Source organism: Phyllobates terribilis, unplaced genomic scaffold (genome assembly GCF_046119375.1).
Source record: "Phyllobates terribilis strain yellow unplaced genomic scaffold, ASM4611937v1 Scaffold_11__3_contigs__length_659146591, whole genome shotgun sequence".
NCBI classification, from domain to species: domain Eukaryota; kingdom Metazoa; phylum Chordata; class Amphibia; order Anura; family Dendrobatidae; genus Phyllobates; species Phyllobates terribilis.
The window spans coordinates 162966295-162987223 of record NW_027362771.1 but is presented as its reverse complement, the minus strand read 5'-3'; the positions used below and the strand labels follow the sequence as shown (position 1 = coordinate 162987223).

The 20929-nt window shown below is 41.4% G+C and overlaps 1 protein-coding gene across 1 annotated transcript in view; it reads left to right on the top strand.

Annotated features, from left to right (window-relative positions):
- Positions 1 to 2059: 2059 nt before the first annotated feature.
- The window catches only part of LYZ (lysozyme), a 30459-nt gene continuing 11589 nt past the window's right edge, over positions 2060 to 20929 (top strand). Inside the window, exons 1-3 of the mRNA XM_073651756.1 lie at positions 2060 to 2373; positions 5905 to 6069; positions 7877 to 7955. Coding sequence (XP_073507857.1) covers positions 2232 to 2373; positions 5905 to 6069; positions 7877 to 7955 — 386 coding nt within the window. The 5' untranslated portion in view covers positions 2060 to 2231. The remainder of the gene's footprint in view (positions 2374 to 5904; positions 6070 to 7876; positions 7956 to 20929) is intronic.

Sequence of the window (20929 nt, the reverse complement as noted above, 5' to 3'; positions counted from 1 at the left end):
TGTATGGCCTCCTCATCCTCCAATCCTGGTACGCGTGGCCTCCGCATCCCCCAATCCTGGTACGCGTGGCACCCCTCATCCCCAATCCTGGTATGTGTGGCACCCCCCATCCCCCAATCCTGGTACTCGTGGCACCCTTCATCCCCCAATCCTGGTACGCGTGGCACCCCTCATCCCCCAATCCTGGTACGCGTGGCACCCCTCATCCACCAATCTTGGTACGCGTGGCACCCCTCATCCCCCAATCCTGGTACGCGTGGCACCCCTCATCCCCCAATCATGGTATGCGTGGCACCCCTCATCCCCCAATCCTGGTACGTGTGTCCTCCTCCATCCCCCAATCCTGGTACGTGTGGCCCCCTCAATCCCCCAATTCTGGTATGTGTGGCTTCCTCAATCCCCCAATCCTGGTATGTGTGGCCTCCTCACCCCCCAATCCTGGTATTTGTGGCCTCCTCACCCCCAATCCTGGTATGCATGGTCCCCTCACCCCCAATCCTGGTATGTATGGTACGCCTCACCACCCAATCCTGGTATGCATGTCCCCATCACTGCACACATAAAACAATAAACACTTATACTCACCTTCCTTCCTCACCTCTGCTCCAGCGCTGCTGTGTCCTGTCTGCCAGCAGCTATTGTCAGCATCTGAGCTACTGCTGCCAGCATATTCACTCCTCTCCACACCGGGACTATGGGCGTAGAGAAGAGTGAATATGCATTCTCTTTAGTAGCGGGCACTGTCAGCAGGAGCCGCGGCTCAGCGCTCCTCCGTGCCTGCTACGTAAGAGAATGAATATTCCCTCTTCTCCATGCCTATGGGAGTGGATAAGAGGGAATATTCATGTCCCTTTAGCAGCGGGCACATGCGGTAGCTGCAGCAGCGGCTACCATGTGTGCCTGCTCCTCCTCCGCAACCTCCTACTCACCTATCCTCCTCGTTCCCACGCTGCTTGGGGCCCTCCCGGCTCATGGCGCCCCCCTCCGGTCACGGGCCCCATAGCAGTGGCGTGGCCTGCCGTCATTGGCAGCACGCCACTGCCACCAGGTTAGCGAACTTCTTTGCACTAATGTCTGGATCATTGTGATGTTGCTGCATTAGGGAGTGCTGTTTGCTTTGTTTTTCCATCCCACTGTAGTCCTTAAAGGGAATGTGTCATCATAAAATGACATTTTGTTAGATCAGGATTTTGCGTTAAATATATTATTTAATTATTTTTGGTAATTTTCTCATATTACAATCTATAATAAAAAAAAAATACAAATCTTGAAATTTTCACAATGACCACTTATGCTATAAGAGTTTTCAGGAGTCTCATTATCATCAGAGTCAGGATTACTGTACAATGACAGGTAAAACCTCAACACACAGTTGATAGCATAGAATCCACCAATCACCTTGGTGATGTCACAGCTTCCCCTACTCCCTGTCACTTCACAACGACTACTGCACATGCTCATTAGATGCTTAAATACAAAAGATAGGGTATCGGTCAGTCTATAAATGCTCTTGCTGTAACAGCTAAATTTGGAGAGAACTCTAATCCCAGAATTGAATCCATTACATAATTATTTATTTACAAAGTAGCCCTATGGCTTAGGTCAACTTCACACATTAGCTATTTTTCTTGTACATGAAAAAAACAAACCTTTTTTTCAGTGTGGTGGAACCATTTCTGGTCCATGTTTAGTTTTTTTCTATCTTTTCTTGCATCCGTTTTTCTGGAACAAAGAGAGAAATTTCTTTGCTATTAATCACTATAGTACAGCACATGGATGATATCCATGTTCTACCTGTTTTCTTGTTTTCACAGGGTAATTTACTTGTATGGTTCACAACACAGATCAAGGCAGGGCATCAATCTACATGTAACCTACATCAAATCACAAAACTAAATATATGTTTTTCTACAGGTATTAAATGTCACAAACCTTGAAAAAGCATACACTTTTGGTATATATAGCGGTAATGTATGCTAATGTGCCATTATTTTTGAATGATAAAAAAATCAAACAAAATAAATCATTCTATTCATGAAGAGAGGAACTAAAAAGAACGTCTTTTGAAATATGACAAGCAGCTTGGAGGAACTTGATTTACAGCTTTGTGGTATTTTTCCCATGAGTACAATTGGTTTACTTTTTCAACAAAGACTAGAGGGTTGAATTTTACGCCAGGTATATAAGCAGCATTTTTTCTGACCGGCACACCTTAATCTACGAGCACAATTATGAAGTGGCAAATCCATATCATTGGCGGTCTCCTATTCATAATTGTATTGGCAAGTGGAAAAAAGTTTGAAAAATGTGAACTTGCAAAGGTCATGAAAAATCAAGGACTCGATGGTTTCAAAGGTTACAGCCTGCCAAACTGTAAGTATATTTGTATTCAATAATTTTAAGTGGAGATCAAGTTCTTTTTGCATTTTCTGATTTTACTAATTGATACATGGAGCTTTCCTTACCTTGTTTCCTATATAATAAATGCTAGAAAAAAATTCTCAATGCACACCCGCTTGCATCGTGATCCGAGAAACAAACAAGGCATTTATCCTTGAACACTATATATCTCTCACATGTTGTTGTGGCTTATAGATTATCACCACATTCAATATTCTTAACCTGTCTAATTGCTTATACACTGTATCAACACTGGTAAACGTGTTCTCCTTTTGCACATCAAATTAATGATAAAAATTGCATGGAAAGAGCAAAAGTCTGGAGTTAATAGCAGATAAGCAGGAAGCAAAGTTCATGTATTTATATGTTTTTCATTGCTCTATTAAAACATAAAAAGTTAAGTTCACATTAATACAGCCAAACTGTATTCCGATGGAAACCCCGAGCCATTCAGTTGAGTGAAACCTACGGAATCACTGTGAACACTGTCCGACTTCCGTCCTCGCAGTATTCGTCTTTTTCAAACATGCACAAAATTGTGCCACGTTTTTATGCATGCCTTAAAAAGACAACCATCAAGGCTCTGTTGGGGTACCTATAGAAATACATTTTTTGAGGATTTTTACAGAAGTCCCAGTTTGACAGAGAGCATTGTATACATGAGAACCTAGCCTATGAATAATAAGTTATTACTGTTAGCTATTTTTTCACCTGTTCCTGATTGTCCACTGTCTTTTGATGTTGGCCAGTGTGAGTCTTATATGTGCAGCAACGTCTTTGAACATTGCTGCATTAATCCCCCTGCTCCTACAATCTAGCAGTATGTAAGGTGCTATACTATCAGACACAGTTTATCACCACTTCTCTTTTCCAGGCTACATAGCATTCATTAAGTGCTGAAGCCTAGGCAGTGCTTTTATTGGACCTGGCAATCGTGTCTGGCCATCACAGTAGATCTGCAGGGTAGTAAGAGATATATACCCCTAAACAGTGCAGATCCTCATAAAGTCATGTCAATAAATAAAAAAGTCATGGTCCTACTTGGCCTTGACACTGGTCATTGAGGGGGTTAAAGGGTAATTATTTGCTCACTTCCAACACATATGTTTGGATGTTGTTCTGGTAGTAGGTGTAAAATACCGTTTGTTTTATGAACTGTTGTGTTCCAAATTGCTTGCGTAAGGACTCCTTCATGTCAGTGACTTTTTTTGTACACAAAAAAAGGTCGGAGATTCATCTGTATTTTTTATAAGAGCGTCAAAAGAGTTTGGTCAGAGCATTCCTTTTTTACCATGAGAGTTTGGCCAGAGTGCCAGTTTTTTACCATGAGAGTTGGTCAGAGTGTCAGTTTTTTGCCATGAAAGTTTGGTCAGAGTGTCAGTTTTTTACCATGAGAGTTTGGTCAGAGTGCAAGTTTTTTTACCATGAGAGTTTGGTCAGAGTGTTAGTTTTTTACCATGAGAGTTGGTCAGAGTGTCAGTTTTTTGCCATGAGAGTTTGGTCAGAGTGTCAGTTTTTTACCATGAGAGTTTGGTCAGAGTGCAAGTTTTTTTACCATGAGAGTTTGGTCAGAGTGTTAGTTTTTTACCATGAGAGTTTAGTCAGAGTATTAGTTTTTTACCATGAGAGTTTGGTTTGAGTGTTAGTTTTTTACCATGAGAGTTTAGTCAGAGTGTTAGTTTTTTACCATGAGAGTTTGGTCTGAGTGTTAGTTTTTACCATGAGTCAGAGTTTTACTCAAATGAAAAAAAAAAACTGATGGCGTCTTCTCAATGTTCTCCTATCAAACAGTCCATGAAAAATGACAGCACATAGAAGGTATCTGAGTGCTGTCTGATTTTTTTTCACAGATCCATAGTCTGGATTGGCGAATTTGATCTGACACTCGGATCAATATCAGACAAGTCTTTGTTCTTCTGTCGGTCTGAGGAAAAAAATTAAGCACAAAAATATTGGTGCCATAGGGCCTCATCCACATGTTCATGTTTAAACACATATGTGATAAAATGGTGCCGGTGTTATGAATCTTTTGGATTAGTGTGTAAGGTCTATGTGTGGTCAGTATGTCCATTTTTACCATCAATGTGCCATCACAGTTTTTCATGGATGGATAAACAAATTACAAAGCTTCTCCTACAACACTCCTAAAAACAATGAAACTATATAGAGAGTGCCCCTGAAAATAGTAGTGCCTTATGTTGCGCCAGCCTGTACACTGCACAGTAGAAGTAAATCTTTTGGAAAGCTGTATGGGCTTGTTCACACTGCCGTATAACACAACCATGGCCACTCACTTCCTGTTAATTATTTTTAAGTCTAAAGGCGCTGCAGGTAGGCCATACAGTGCCAGTGGGCTTAGGGCAACCGCCCCTCCCCTTCTGACATGAATAGTACTCAATGGCTGATTATAATGTATACGCTGAGAACTTTTCCTGGCTTATAAGGTACATTTCAGATTGACACCAAAATAACAAAGTTACTTTTAGCCCTCCTCACCCTAACTTTGTTGTGTATCTTGAGCTTCACCTGGATTATTCACGTTTAGAACCAATCAGGAACAACCTTTTGGCATTGTTAATCTGTCTTTCCACTCTGTTCACAATAATGTATATGATCGAGTCAATGGATACAATTTTAGTTCTGATACCCATTTTGTTGCCATTTAAAAGGGTTGGCTGCCCTTTTATGTTGATATCCTATCCTTCAACAGACACTTCATCAACACCAGTCTGGTGTTGATTCCGGTGCCAGCGGAGACCGGATGTGCTTTGTTGCAGAGCGGAACAGCACAGCTCCATGAACTGCATAGTGGCTGCAGCAGGATACTGCAGATCCACTCCTTCAATCATTTGAATAGGGACGGATGTGCAATACCCTTCCGCGGTCACTGTGCAGTTAATTATTAATTATTATTAGATACTTTTCACTAGGGTAGTGTACTTCTCCCTGAACAAGTTGCTATCTGATAACACTCATTTGAACTAAACAAAAGTTAATTCATTATGTTCCATTACTTTCATTGTTAACATCTCCGCAACAGAGAAGCAAAATTAAAGGGGTTGTCCAGTCAAAAGCGATAAGTCTGCAGTCACTCTGTGTGACTGCAGACTTATGAATCCCCTTAGCTGCGGGGATTCGCCAGTTTCAGACCCGGAACTGGAGGGTATATATGCGCTATACATACTCCTGGCCAGTGGGCACTGCCTCATGCCATGCCCTCTTGTTGGACACGTCCACATCACTAGACAGGGCGTGGCCTCGCTCTATACAAGTGCATGGAGCGAGGCGGTGCCCAATGGCCGGTGGGTATGTATAACCAGCTCCAGTCGACTGATAAGTCCCTCCCCATGTGATCCTAAGGGATCTGGCAGCATGAATCTGATGACAGGTTCCCTTTAAGTTGTTAAATAAGTGATAACATGATAATGGGGTAGTTAATATTTAAGATAATGATGTCTGTATAATAACACCAAAACGTTGCTCTTGAAACTATAATCTCTACAGGGGTTTGTACTGCATTCTACGAGAGCTCCTTTAACACAGCCAGCACAAACTTCAACCCAGGGGACAACAGTACTGATTATGGCATTCTTCAAATAAACAGTCGATGGTGGTGTAATGATTTCAAGACCCCCAGACCTCACAATGCTTGCAACATCAACTGCAAAGGTAAAGAGACTGAAGTGAGACAAGAACTTCTTTTTAAATATATGAATTGTAATAGTATGTGAAAAAAGGAAATAACAGAGAGCTATATAGTTTTATAGAGGTTTAGGCCCCTTTAACATTACTCACATGATAAACAGGTGCTTGATATAAGCTGCATATTACTATGCACTTGAATATTTAATTAGCGACAAATATCATATGTAAAAGAATCATCATTTATTGACAGTTATTCGATGGCAGCAGGAAATTAATAAAATAGAAGCATACTAAAAAAATATTGGTAATGAAATTCCTAATATAATTGCTGCCACCTTGAGATAATGGAATCTTTTGAAATTGAAATTTGCAAATTTCTGCAAATTTTTCCCAAAAATTAAATATCAGCGAAAAAATTTGCTGCAATTTGAAGATTCTCCAAATGTCCTAAAAATGTGTATAACACTCTGAGGTCTCCTAGGACTCCATTCCATATAACCTCTTTCAATTTCTTTAACGCAAACACAGCATTAGTAATGTCAAAGAATTTTCATGTTGTTTAAAATTAAAAATAATGATCTAAAAATGATTACGCTTAGTAATTTGTGATCGGGCAAACTGCTCTTTGCAGAACTCTGAATCAAACTGACGGTGTTGCTGTTAGAGGTAACATTATCCTACTTTGATTGAGATGGGCGATGTGCAAACTAATACACTTGCTGGAGGCATAAGAAGCCAATCGTGGCACTTGTTAGGTAGTTCACCAGCCCGAACGGCTGGTGCCAGTGATGGTGGTGATGTTTCTGCTGCAGATTAGTGGCTCCCACATTCTTACCTGTGGCATGTTTTTTTTTTTTTTACGCTACTGCATTCATTGCCACTTTTTTATTACCATACAATTTGTACAATAATATAACAAATTTTTAATAATCTTTTCAACCCAAATTATTCCACCCTTGCCAAAAAGGAAGTAATAAGAGATGGTAGGTAGATAGGTACATGTACCGAAAGCAATGTGATGGCAACACCATGTTTTTTGATTTTTTTTTTCAACAAAATTAACACCCTTACCAAAAATTACAAAATAAAAAATGCTAGGTAGCAAGACGTTTAAAAAGTGATTGATGTGCAAATCACAGCTCTACTCTTACTGTAGAATAGTGACTTGCTCAGATATTATATTCAGCACAAGGCAACACCATTTTCTTGATGTCCAAATATTCCTCTATTAATATAATTATTACTAGCCCCAGGTCATTACACCTTTTGCTTTATGGTGAAACAGAGGAAGGAGACTCCCTGGGTCAATTGGACCTTGAATTTGAGGTTATTCTACTAAATTTGGGACACTTTTGATTGGGAGTAGGTAAATTAAACAGGACCAGTCACCAGGTCAAAAGTGGACTCTTTTTTATCGCACTATATGGTTCCGTAGATATTGGCCTTTTTATTTAGTTCGCCCAATTAATGTAATTTTTATGGCCTTTACTAAGGGGCAGTGGCTCACAGTATTCTCTGTGGGCGTATCTTTATGTTGCACTGAATTATTACCCTGTGAGCAACGCCTCCTTGGTAAAGTCATATGGTAATTTAAAAAAAAGCAAATGATTACTCAGGGGAATAGCAGGAATAAAATAAGAGCAAAAATTGGATACTTTTGACGTGTTGATAGATCCTCTTTAACAGAGCCATTATAGGAACAGAAGTAAGAAAATAAAGGCATGCTATGCATACAGTATGTGAATGGAGCCTATGATTACTTATTAATGATGCATTATTTATTAAAGCTATAATGTAATTTTTTAGTTCTAATTTTCATATTATTTAACAGAATTGCTGTCTGATGATATAACTGAATCTGTGAAATGTGCGAAGAGAGTTGTGAGTGATCCCAATGGTATGAATGCATGGTGAGTATAAGGTGCTACACAAATAATATAATCATGTAACAGTGAAAATAGTAATGGTAAACCGTGGCTTTATATAGATGTATATTCAATATCATATGCAGTATTGTGACATCATCACAATAGATCATTGGCCACAAATAAATGAATATACATAATATCACAAAAAAACACATCGCAACAAAGTGCAACCAATAAATGCCAATAAATACTCATATTTACTATTGATATATTGTTGTAACATCACCACACAGATATCACAGCATTAACGCACACTGTTGTGAGAGAAAAACAAGTAAATCATTGGGCTATTGTAAAAATATGATGAATGAGTGCAATCTATAAAAATACACATTATTGTGATATCATCACTGCAGACTACAGCCTACAAATGCAAAAACACTATTGTGACACTATAATAATAGACCACAGCCTATAAAGACAAATGCACTATACGCAGCATCCGCACTATAGAATGCAGCCATTAGACACATGTATTTTACATCTATAAAACGGACCATAGTTTACAAACACACATACTGTTGTAACATCACAACAAAGTACATCTAATACACACACAGTGAGGAATATTTAACAAGACAAATCTTTCTTGCCATGTTCATCAAAACAGTGCATGCTGCATAAAAAATAGTGTAGAACAGGCCTAGACATACACTAGAGATGACCTATAAGAATATGGAGTATGACCCCCATAAAGAAGTGTAGAGCAATACTAGATAGTATTAAAATAGAAAACTTTTATTGAATACAAATATTAAAATCAAGATACTATTGAAAATTAGCAGGTCACTAGGGGTGAAAAACACAAAATCAGGGCGGCAATTGTATATAGAGAAACACATGGGGTCATCTGACAACACTTAACCAAATGTTACGCTCTAGTGTATATGTGACTAACCCCATAAGAAAGGAGTACATAAATAATATATCCAAGTAACAGTGTATATAGTCAACAAAACACAAATAGCAAGGGATCCGCAAGTATATAGATTCAGTAACGATTCCAACCGTTCTTACATGCATGCAAAAACAAGCATGAGTAATATCCCTATATGGCTCACCCATATGTCATGTAGACTCTTGTGCCGCGCTGAAGCAGCTAGAGGGAAGGCTCGTGAATCTCTTACCTTCCTGCATCCCCAGCACAGTACTTGATTAGCCAGGACTGACAGGATGTCATCTCCCCACACAATATAATGGCCACACAGACCCCCACAGAACATGATGCCCAAACATGATGGCTCCCACATGGTATGATGTCTGCACAGCTCTCCCACAGACAGTATGATTCCCACGCAGTAGGATACCAGCACTGCCCCTACACAAACAGTGTGATGCCCCCACAGTCTCCCACACACACACACAGTATTATACCCCCACAGTTCCCCAATCAGTATGATTCTCCCACAGCCTCGTAAACACAGCATGATACCTCCACACAGTACAATGAGCCCACAGCCAGACCCATAATATGATGCCCCCACAGTTTCTCCCAACAAAAAAAGAAATACAAATACTACTCACCACGCCTTGTTTTACCGACGCGCTGCTCTGGTCTGTGCTGTGTACAGACTGCAGCTCTGCACAGCAAGTATAATCTGGTGACATTACTGTGCCTTATACACTGAAACTCAGATGTGTAGCGCCCCGAGGGTTCGGCCGCTACAGGGGTATTGCACCTCTGCCAGAGGTGTGATATTCCACTCCCGGGTAAGGATGGATTGTGGACCAGGACTCAGTAGCTGCATGCATCACACACACCCCATTTCCGAGGGACAGCTCAATGGTGCTCCCACTAGACAGAAGTGCAGGCACGACAGCTTCTGTCCCTGGCTGGAGTGGGGAGGGGGGAGGAAAACCCAGTGATGTAGGAGCAGATAGAGGTTGGGTCTCTGGGCATAGGCAGGAGCCCATTGGTTGCAAGTCACCTGGGCTCGTACACAGAGAGGGAGGTATATAAGGTGGGCACCATCTTAGGACAGTAGTCAGTTCAGTCTGAGAGAGGAAGTGACAGAGCAGGGCCTCTGTGGATCTCTGCTCTGGAGGCAGGCCCAGCCTGTGAGGCCAGAGCCAGCAGAAAAGACAGGAACAGAAAGGAAAAGAAGAAAGGAACAGAACACCAAGAGAGACCCAGAGACACGAAGGCAGAAGGAACCCCAAAGGCCCAGGAGATTGCGGGTGACGGGTTGGCAGAACAGGGTACCGGATCCCAAGTTGGTGGAGGCGACTAATCCTCAGCCAAGGACCGGCGGTCGCGATCATATCTTGGTGCGACCCCTCACTACACCTACTAGAATGGCATACCACATAGGGTCAGGGAGGTGAGCACGAAGCCCTCCCAAGAGAAGGCCCGTGGGAGCTGGACAGACGTAGTGTCACTGGTGGGGCACGGCCAGAGAAAGGAGTAGAAGGGAGTCCTGTGACACACTCTGGAATTGCCTGGGGGTTGACCGAGCCCCCTGCCTGGTGGACGCAGCACGGCTTGGGCAGTCATTGCCCGCGGAATGACTTGGATCATAAAGAACTGTGAGTAAAGAACTTGAACTGCAACCCCACGTCTCTGTGCTTCATCGCCACACCAGCACTACTAGTGCTGGGACGCCCGCGCACCATCACTCCCATCATCCACATTCTCTGCCCTGGGGCTGCACTCTTCCCGTGGGGAGTCAAACTACCTCAGCTGCATACACTATCAACCCCAGCAGTCTGCCTTGCAGCGGCAGTCCGCACTGACCGCAATCCACGGGTGGCATAGTCGGACAATTAACCTAAAACCCCCACAAAATACCGCCATCGGCCTGACCACCCTGAGCCACGGGACCGGGTCACCGCCACGGAGACTACAACCCCCAGCATCCCACAAGAGGCCCGGTTCCGGGTTTCCGCCTCGGCCCAGGGGGCGAGTCAACTTTGGCGTAGTCGGCAGGATCGTTACCAACCCGCCACAAATGGGTATTGCGTGCCTGAAAAAGACTTTGCACTTACCTGAGAGAAGTTTCCCGCCATCCGGAGTCGTCTCCCGCTATCTTCAGTCGTCTCCCGCCATCTTCAGCTGTTTTCCCGCCATTGGACGCCATCTTCAGTCGATTCCTGCCATCTTCAGTAGTTTTCCCGCCACCTTCGGCCGTTTTCCCACCATCGGACGCCATCTTCAGGGCGCCGCGCGGGTAGAATAGGGGCGTGGACGTCCAGGGCGCGCGAGACTTGAAGCCCCGCCCTACGCACCGACGCTGCGCAAGGTCCTGGAAGGGAGAGAGAGTGACGCTGACATCAGCAGAGCGCGACGCCAGGTCCTCAACGCAGACCATCGCGAGCGGAGCCTCGGCCTACAGAAGAGGATCGCCAGAAGGTAGGCCACGGTTAACCGGGGGGGAAGAAGACATCAGGAACGGAGGGCAAGATGGCGGACCGGCAGCAGACTGAGCTGCCCAGCATCGGCAGTGCCCCAGCCGTCGCGCGCCCCGACCAGCGCCAGGAGAAGACGCATGACGCAGGAGCGGTCGCGGAAGCAGGTAAGAGGAGTCTCCCTGTCCCGGACGCTGCCAGTGTCAGCCTGCTCCCGGGCCCCCTGGTGGAGCCGCCGATCCTGGGCGCTGCAGACACCGACCTGCTCCAGACACCGCAACAAGCCCTGCAGCCGAGCCCTCTAGCCCTGGGCACTGCCGCCACCAGCCCGCGCCCAGGCCCAAAGTCGCACCCTCTGACCCCGGGCGTCATCAACAGCGGCCTTCTCCAGACCCCGCCGCAAGGCCTACTGCACCGCAGCGCAAGGGGCGGGTACGCCCTCCACGTCCATAGGGTGGTAGGAGAGGAGGAGCAGTACCACTCAGACCCCGAGTACCAAGAGGACCCGGACGGGTCTGAAGACTACCACCAGGAGGAGCAAGGAGCATCAGGAGGACACCGTTACCAGTGAACGGTAAAGTGTAACTGTACATAGTTACCCGTCAGGGTATGAGAACTGTTAAAGGGACTGTTTCCAGAGAAAGTGTGGTCCCCGTTGGGACTGATATAGAACTGTGTAGAAGTTACCCCCTATATCCCTTATCTGGCTGGGGACTGAGAACAGCCATCCCTTTTCCCTTATCTGGCTGGGGACTGAGAGCAGCCATTCCCCTAAGAAGAAAGAACACCTGCTCACAAGTTGCACCGCGGCCAGTACCCAAGAATATGTTTACCTAAAAATGTTTTATAATGAAAAGTTTTCTATGCTGCTAAAGTAATAATGCAAATGTTTGGTAAGGTGTTTTATATGACAAAAGAGTTCCGGTAGTAATGACCATACCTAGTGAAAGAAAAATGTTGAAAAAGAGGAAAGTGTTTCCCATAAAGGGAATTAAATAATGTTGTCCGTTTTCTATGTTAAAAGTTTTGAAAAAGTATTGCATGTTTTTGAATTGTCTTTACTCTTTTCCAGCCCGAGGACGTGCTGTGGTTTACCAGGGGGGAATGTAGCGCCCCGAGGGTTCGGCCGCTACAGGGGTATTGCACCTCTGCCAGAGGTGTGATATTCCACTCCCGGGTAAGGATAAACCAGACAATGTGAACTGAGGTCTAAGATGGCAGACATACAAGAAACAGAGGCATGTTCACACTAGCAAAAAAGAAGCAAGACAAAAATATATCTCATACCCTACCATAATTATATATAAATGTAAAGCAAAATTGCATAATAAATATAGGGTACTTAGTGAACTATTTTTGATCAAAAAAAGTATACAAGCCGTCCCACCAGCGGCAAGGTGACCCTAAATTGGGACGGTACCTATACTGCCTATATTAAAAACCTTACTGTATATCAAAGTTGAAGTAATGCATATAAAAGGGTAGACAAATAGGACCGGGTCCCAACTCCAGACCACCTAGGCTCGTGGTAAGCTACATATATACCAATCAGCTCAACAAAGGGCATGCCACACCCTTAAATTGCACAGAATGCAAACAAGTCAAAAAACCAGACAATGTGAACTGAGGTCTAAGATGGCAGACATACAAGAAACAGAGGCATGTTCACACTAGCAAAAAAGAAGCAAGACAAAAATATATCTCATACCCTACCATAATTATATATAAATGTAAAGCAAAATTGCATAATAAATATAGGGTACTTAGTGAACTATTTTTGATCAAAAAAAGTATACAAGCCGTCCCACCAGCGGCAAGGTGACCCTAAATTGGGACGGTACCTATACTGCCTATATTAAAAACCTTACTGTATATCAAAGTTGAAGTAATGCATATAAAAGGGTAGACAAATAGGACCGGGTCCCAACTCCAGACCACCTAGGCTCGTGGTAAGCTACATATATACCAATCAGCTCAACAAAGGGCATGCCACACCCTTAAATTGCACAGAATGCAAACAAGTCAAAAAACCAGACAATGTGAACTGAGGTCTAAGATGGCAGACATACAAGAAACAGAGGCATGTTCACACTAGCAAAAAAGAAGCAAGACAAAAATATATCTCATACCCTACCATAATTATATATAAATGTAAAGCAAAATTGCATAATAAATATAGGGTACTTAGTGAACTATTTTTGATCAAAAAAAGTATACAAGCCGTCCCACCAGCGGCAAGGTGACCCTAAATTGGGACGGTACCTATACTGCCTATATTAAAAACCTTACTGTATATCAAAGTTGAAGTAATGCATATAAAAGGGTAGACAAATAGGACCGGGTCCCAACTCCAGACCACCTAGGCTCGTGGTAAGCTACATATATACCAATCAGCTCAACAAAGGGCATGCCACACCCTTAAATTGCACAGAATGCAAACAAGTCAAAAAACCAGACAATGTGAACTGAGGTCTAAGATGGCAGACATACAAGAAACAGAGGCATGTTCACACTAGCAAAAAAGAAGCAAGACAAAAATATATCTCATACCCTACCATAATTATATATAAATGTAAAGCAAAATTGCATAATAAATATAGGGTACTTAGTGAACTATTTTTGATCAAAAAAAGTATACAAGCCGTCCCACCAGCGGCAAGGTGACCCTAAATTGGGACGGTACCTATACTGCCTATATTAAAAACCTTACTGTATATCAAAGTTGAAGTAATGCATATAAAAGGGTAGACAAATAGGACCGGGTCCCAACTCCAGACCACCTAGGCTCGTGGTAAGCTACATATATACCAATCAGCTCAACAAAGGGCATGCCACACCCTTAAATTGCACAGAATGCAAACAAGTCAAAAAACCAGACAATGTGAACTGAGGTCTAAGATGGCAGACATACAAGAAACAGAGGCATGTTCACACTAGCAAAAAAGAAGCAAGACAAAAATATATCTCATACCCTACCATAATTATATATAAATGTAAAGCAAAATTGCATAATAAATATAGGGTACTTAGTGAACTATTTTTGATCAAAAAAAGTATACAAGCCGTCCCACCAGCGGCAAGGTGACCCTAAATTGGGACGGTACCTATACTGCCTATATTAAAAACCTTACTGTATATCAAAGTTGAAGTAATGCATATAAAAGGGTAGACAAATAGGACCGGGTCCCAACTCCAGACCACCTAGGCTCGTGGTAAGCTACATATATACCAATCAGCTCAACAAAGGGCATGCCACACCCTTAAATTGCACAGAATGCAAACAAGTCAAAAAACCCAGACAATGTGAACTGAGGTCTAAGATGGCAGACATACAAGAAACAGAGGCATGTTCACACTAGCAAAAAAGAAGCAAGACAAAAATATATCTCATACCCTACCATAATTATATATAAATGTAAAGCAAAATTGCATAATAAATATAGGGTACTTAGTGAACTATTTTTGATCAAAAAAAGTATACAAGCCGTCCCACCAGCGGCAAGGTGACCCTAAATTGGGACGGTACCTATACTGCCTATATTAAAAACCTTACTGTATATCAAAGTTGAAGTAATGCATATAAAAGGGTAGACAAATAGGACCGGGTCCCAACTCCAGACCACCTAGGCTCGTGGTAAGCTACATATATACCAATCAGCTCAACAAAGGGCATGCCACACCCTTAAATTGCACAGAATGCAAACAAGTCAAAAAACCAGACAATGTGAACTGAGGTCTAAGATGGCAGACATACAAGAAACAGAGGCATGTTCACACTAGCAAAAAAGAAGCAAGACAAAAATATATCTCATACCCTACCATAATTATATATAAATGTAAAGCAAAATTGCATAATAAATATAGGGTACTTAGTGAACTATTTTTGATCAAAAAAAGTATACAAGCCGTCCCACCAGCGGCAAGGTGACCCTAAATTGGGACGGTACCTATACTGCCTATATTAAAAACCTTACTGTATATCAAAGTTGAAGTAATGCATATAAAAGGGTAGACAAATAGGACCGGGTCCCAACTCCAGACCACCTAGGCTCGTGGTAAGCTACATATATACCAATCAGCTCAACAAAGGGCATGCCACACCCTTAAATTGCACAGAATGCAAACAAGTCAAAAAACCAGACAATGTGAACTGAGGTCTAAGATGGCAGACATACAAGAAACAGAGGCATGTTCACACTAGCAAAAAAGAAGCAAGACAAAAATATATCTCATACCCTACCATAATTATATATAAATGTAAAGCAAAATTGCATAATAAATATAGGGTACTTAGTGAACTATTTTTGATCAAAAAAAGTATACAAGCCGTCCCACCAGCGGCAAGGTGACCCTAAATTGGGACGGTACCTATACTGCCTATATTAAAAACCTTACTGTATATCAAAGTTGAAGTAATGCATATAAAAGGGTAGACAAATAGGACCGGGTCCCAACTCCAGACCACCTAGGCTCGTGGTAAGCTACATATATACCAATCAGCTCAACAAAGGGCATGCCACACCCTTAAATTGCACAGAATGCAAACAAGTCAAAAAACCAGACAATGTGAACTGAGGTCTAAGATGGCAGACATACAAGAAACAGAGGCATGTTCACACTAGCAAAAAAGAAGCAAGACAAAAATATATCTCATACCCTACCATAATTATATATAAATGTAAAGCAAAATTGCATAATAAATATAGGGTACTTAGTGAACTATTTTTGATCAAAAAAAGTATACAAGCCGTCCCACCAGCGGCAAGGTGACCCTAAATTGGGACGGTACCTATACTGCCTATATTAAAAACCTTACTGTATATCAAAGTTGAAGTAATGCATATAAAAGGGTAGACAAATAGGACCGGGTCCCAACTCCAGACCACCTAGGCTCGTGGTAAGCTACATATATACCAATCAGCTCAACAAAGGGCATGCCACACCCTTAAATTGCACAGAATGCAAACAAGTCAAAAAACCAGACAATGTGAACTGAGGTCTAAGATGGCAGACATACAAGAAACAGAGGCATGTTCACACTAGCAAAAAAGAAGCAAGACAAAAATATATCTCATACCCTACCATAATTATATATAAATGTAAAGCAAAATTGCATAATAAATATAGGGTACTTAGTGAACTATTTTTGATCAAAAAAAGTATACAAGCCGTCCCACCAGCGGCAAGGTGACCCTAAATTGGGACGGTACCTATACTGCCTATATTAAAAACCTTACTGTATATCAAAGTTGAAGTAATGCATATAAAAGGGTAGACAAATAGGACCGGGTCCCAACTCCAGACCACCTAGGCTCGTGGTAAGCTACATATATACCAATCAGCTCAACAAAGGGCATGCCACACCCTTAAATTGCACAGAATGCAAACAAGTCAAAAAACCAGACAATGTGAACTGAGGTCTAAGATGGCAGACATACAAGAAACAGAGGCATGTTCACACTAGCAAAAAAGAAGCAAGACAAAAATATATCTCATACCCTACCATAATTATATATAAATGTAAAGCAAAATTGCATAATAAATATAGGGTACTTAGTGAACTATTTTTGATCAAAAAAAGTATACAAGCCGTCCCACCAGCGGCAAGGTGACCCTAAATTGGGACGGTACCTATACTGCCTATATTAAAAACCTTACTGTATATCAAAGTTGAAGTAATGCATATAAAAGGGTAGACAAATAGGACCGGGTCCCAACTCCAGACCACCTAGGCTCGTGGTAAGCTACATATATACCAATCAGCTCAACAAAGGGCATGCCACACCCTTAAATTGCACAGAATGCAAACAAGTCAAAAAACCAGACAATGTGAACTGAGGTCTAAGATGGCAGACATACAAGAAACAGAGGCATGTTCACACTAGCAAAAAAGAAGCAAGACAAAAATATATCTCATACCCTACCATAATTATATATAAATGTAAAGCAAAATTGCATAATAAATATAGGGTACTTAGTGAACTATTTTTGATCAAAAAAAGTATACAAGCCGTCCCACCAGCGGCAAGGTGACCCTAAATTGGGACGGTACCTATACTGCCTATATTAAAAACCTTACTGTATATCAAAGTTGAAGTAATGCATATAAAAGGGTAGACAAATAGGACCGGGTCCCAACTCCAGACCACCTAGGCTCGTGGTAAGCTACATATATACCAATCAGCTCAACAAAGGGCATGCCACACCCTTAAATTGCACAGAATGCAAACAAGTCAAAAAACCAGACAATGTGAACTGAGGTCTAAGATGGCAGACATACAAGAAACAGAGGCATGTTCACACTAGCAAAAAAGAAGCAAGACAAAAATATATCTCATACCCTACCATAATTATATATAAATGTAAAGCAAAATTGCATAATAAATATAGGGTACTTAGTGAACTATTTTTGATCAAAAAAAGTATACAAGCCGTCCCACCAGCGGCAAGGTGACCCTAAATTGGGACGGTACCTATACTGCCTATATTAAAAACCTTACTGTATATCAAAGTTGAAGTAATGCATATAAAAGGGTAGACAAATAGGACCGGGTCCCAACTCCAGACCACCTAGGCTCGTGGTAAGCTACATATATACCAATCAGCTCAACAAAGGGCATGCCACACCCTTAAATTGCACAGAATGCAAACAAGTCAAAAAACCAGACAATGTGAACTGAGGTCTAAGATGGCAGACATACAAGAAACAGAGGCATGTTCACACTAGCAAAAAAGAAGCAAGACAAAAATATATCTCATACCCTACCATAATTATATATAAATGTAAAGCAAAATTGCATAATAAATATAGGGTACTTAGTGAACTATTTTTGATCAAAAAAAGTATACAAGCCGTCCCACCAGCGGCAAGGTGACCCTAAATTGGGACGGTACCTATACTGCCTATATTAAAAACCTTACTGTATATCAAAGTTGAAGTAATGCATATAAAAGGGTAGACAAATAGGACCGGGTCCCAACTCCAGACCACCTAGGCTCGTGGTAAGCTACATATATACCAATCAGCTCAACAAAGGGCATGCCACACCCTTAAATTGCACAGAATGCAAACAAGTCAAAAAACCAGACAATGTGAACTGAGGTCTAAGATGGCAGACATACAAGAAACAGAGGCATGTTCACACTAGCAAAAAAGAAGCAAGACAAAAATATATCTCATACCCTACCATAATTATATATAAATGTAAAGCAAAATTGCATAATAAATATAGGGTACTTAGTGAACTATTTTTGATCAAAAAAAGTATACAAGCCGTCCCACCAGCGGCAAGGTGACCCTAAATTGGGACGGTACCTATACTGCCTATATTAAAAACCTTACTGTATATCAAAGTTGAAGTAATGCATATAAAAGGGTAGACAAATAGGACCGGGTCCCAACTCCAGACCACCTAGGCTCGTGGTAAGCTACATATATACCAATCAGCTCAACAAAGGGCATGCCACACCCTTAAATTGCACAGAATGCAAACAAGTCAAAAAACCAGACAATGTGAACTGAGGTCTAAGATGGCAGACATACAAGAAACAGAGGCATGTTCACACTAGCAAAAAAGAAGCAAGACAAAAATATATCTCATACCCTACCATAATTATATATAAATGTAAAGCAAAATTGCATAATAAATATAGGGTACTTAGTGAACTATTTTTGATCAAAAAAAGTATACAAGCCGTCCCACCAGCGGCAAGGTGACCCTAAATTGGGACGGTACCTATACTGCCTATATTAAAAACCTTACTGTATATCAAAGTTGAAGTAATGCATATAAAAGGGTAGACAAATAGGACCGGGTCCCAACTCCAGACCACCTAGGCTCGTGGTAAGCTACATATATACCAATCAGCTCAACAAAGGGCATGCCACACCCTTAAATTGCACAGAATGCAAACAAGTCAAAAAACCAGACAATGTGAACTGAGGTCTAAGATGGCAGACATACAAGAAACAGAGGCATGTTCACACTAGCAAAAAAGAAGCAAGACAAAAATATATCTCATACCCTACCATAATTATATATAAATGTAAAGCAAAATTGCATAATAAATATAGGGTACTTAGTGAACTATTTTTGATCAAAAAAAGTATACAAGCCGTCCCACCAGCGGCAAGGTGACCCTAAATTGGGACGGTACCTATACTGCCTATATTAAAAACCTTACTGTATATCAAAGTTGAAGTAATGCATATAAAAGGGTAGACAAATAGGACCGGGTCCCAACTCCAGACCACCTAGGCTCGTGGTAAGCTACATATATACCAATCAGCTCAACAAAGGGCATGCCACACCCTTAAATTGCACAGAATGCAAACAAGTCAAAAAACCAGACAATGTGAACTGAGGTCTAAGATGGCAGACATACAAGAAACAGAGGCATGTTCACACTAGCAAAAAAGAAGCAAGACAAAAATATATCTCATACCCTACCATAATTATATATAAATGTAAAGCAAAATTGCATAATAAATATAGGGTACTTAGGTGGTCTGGAGTTGGGACCCGGTCCTATTTGTCTACCCTTTTATATGCATTACTTCAACTTTGATATACAGTAAGGTTTTTAATATAGGCAGTATAGGTACCGTCCCAATTTAGGGTCACCTTGCCGCTGGTGGGACGGCTTGTATACTTTTTTTGATCAAAAATAGTTCACTAAGTACCCTATATTTATTATGCAATTTTGCTTTACATTTATATATAATTATGGTAGGGTATGAGATATATTTTTGTCTTGCTTCTTTTTTGCTAGTGTGAACATGCCTCTGTTTCTTGTATGTCTGCCATCTTAGACCTCAGTTCACATTGTCTGGTTTTTTGACTTGTTTGCATTCTGTGCAATTTAAGGGTGTGGCATGCCCTTTGTTGAGCTGATTGGTATATATGTAGCTTACCACGAGCCTAGGTGGTCTGGAGTTGGGACCCGGTCCTATTTGTCTACCCTTTTATATGCATTACTTCAACTTTGATATACAGTAAGGTTTTTAATATAGGCAGTATAGGTACCGTCCCAATTTAGGGTCACCTTGCCGCTGGTGGGACGGCTTGTATACTTTTTTTGATCAAAAATAGTTCACTAAGTACCCTATATTTATTATGCAATTTTGCTTTACATTTATATATAATTATGGTAGGGTATGAGATATATTTTTGTCTTGCTTCTTTTTTGCTAGTGTGAACATGCCTCTGTTTCTTGTATGTCTGCCATCTTAGACCTCAGTTCACATTGTCTGGTTTTTTGACTTGTTTGCATTCTGTGCAATTTAAGGGTGTGGCATGCCCTTTGTTGAGCTGATTGGTATATATGTAGCTTACCACGAGCCTAGGTGGTCTGGAGTTGGGACCCGGTCCTATTTGTCTACCCTTTTATATGCATTACTTCAACTTTGATATACAGTAAGGTTTTTAATATAGGCAGTATAGGTACCGTCCCAATTTAGGGTCACCTTGCCGCTGGTGGGACGGCTTGTATACTTTTTTTGATCAAAAATAGTTCACTAAGTACCCTATATTTATTATGCAATTTTGCTTTACATTTATATATAATTATGGTAGGGTATGAGATATATTTTTGTCTTGCTTCTTTTTTGC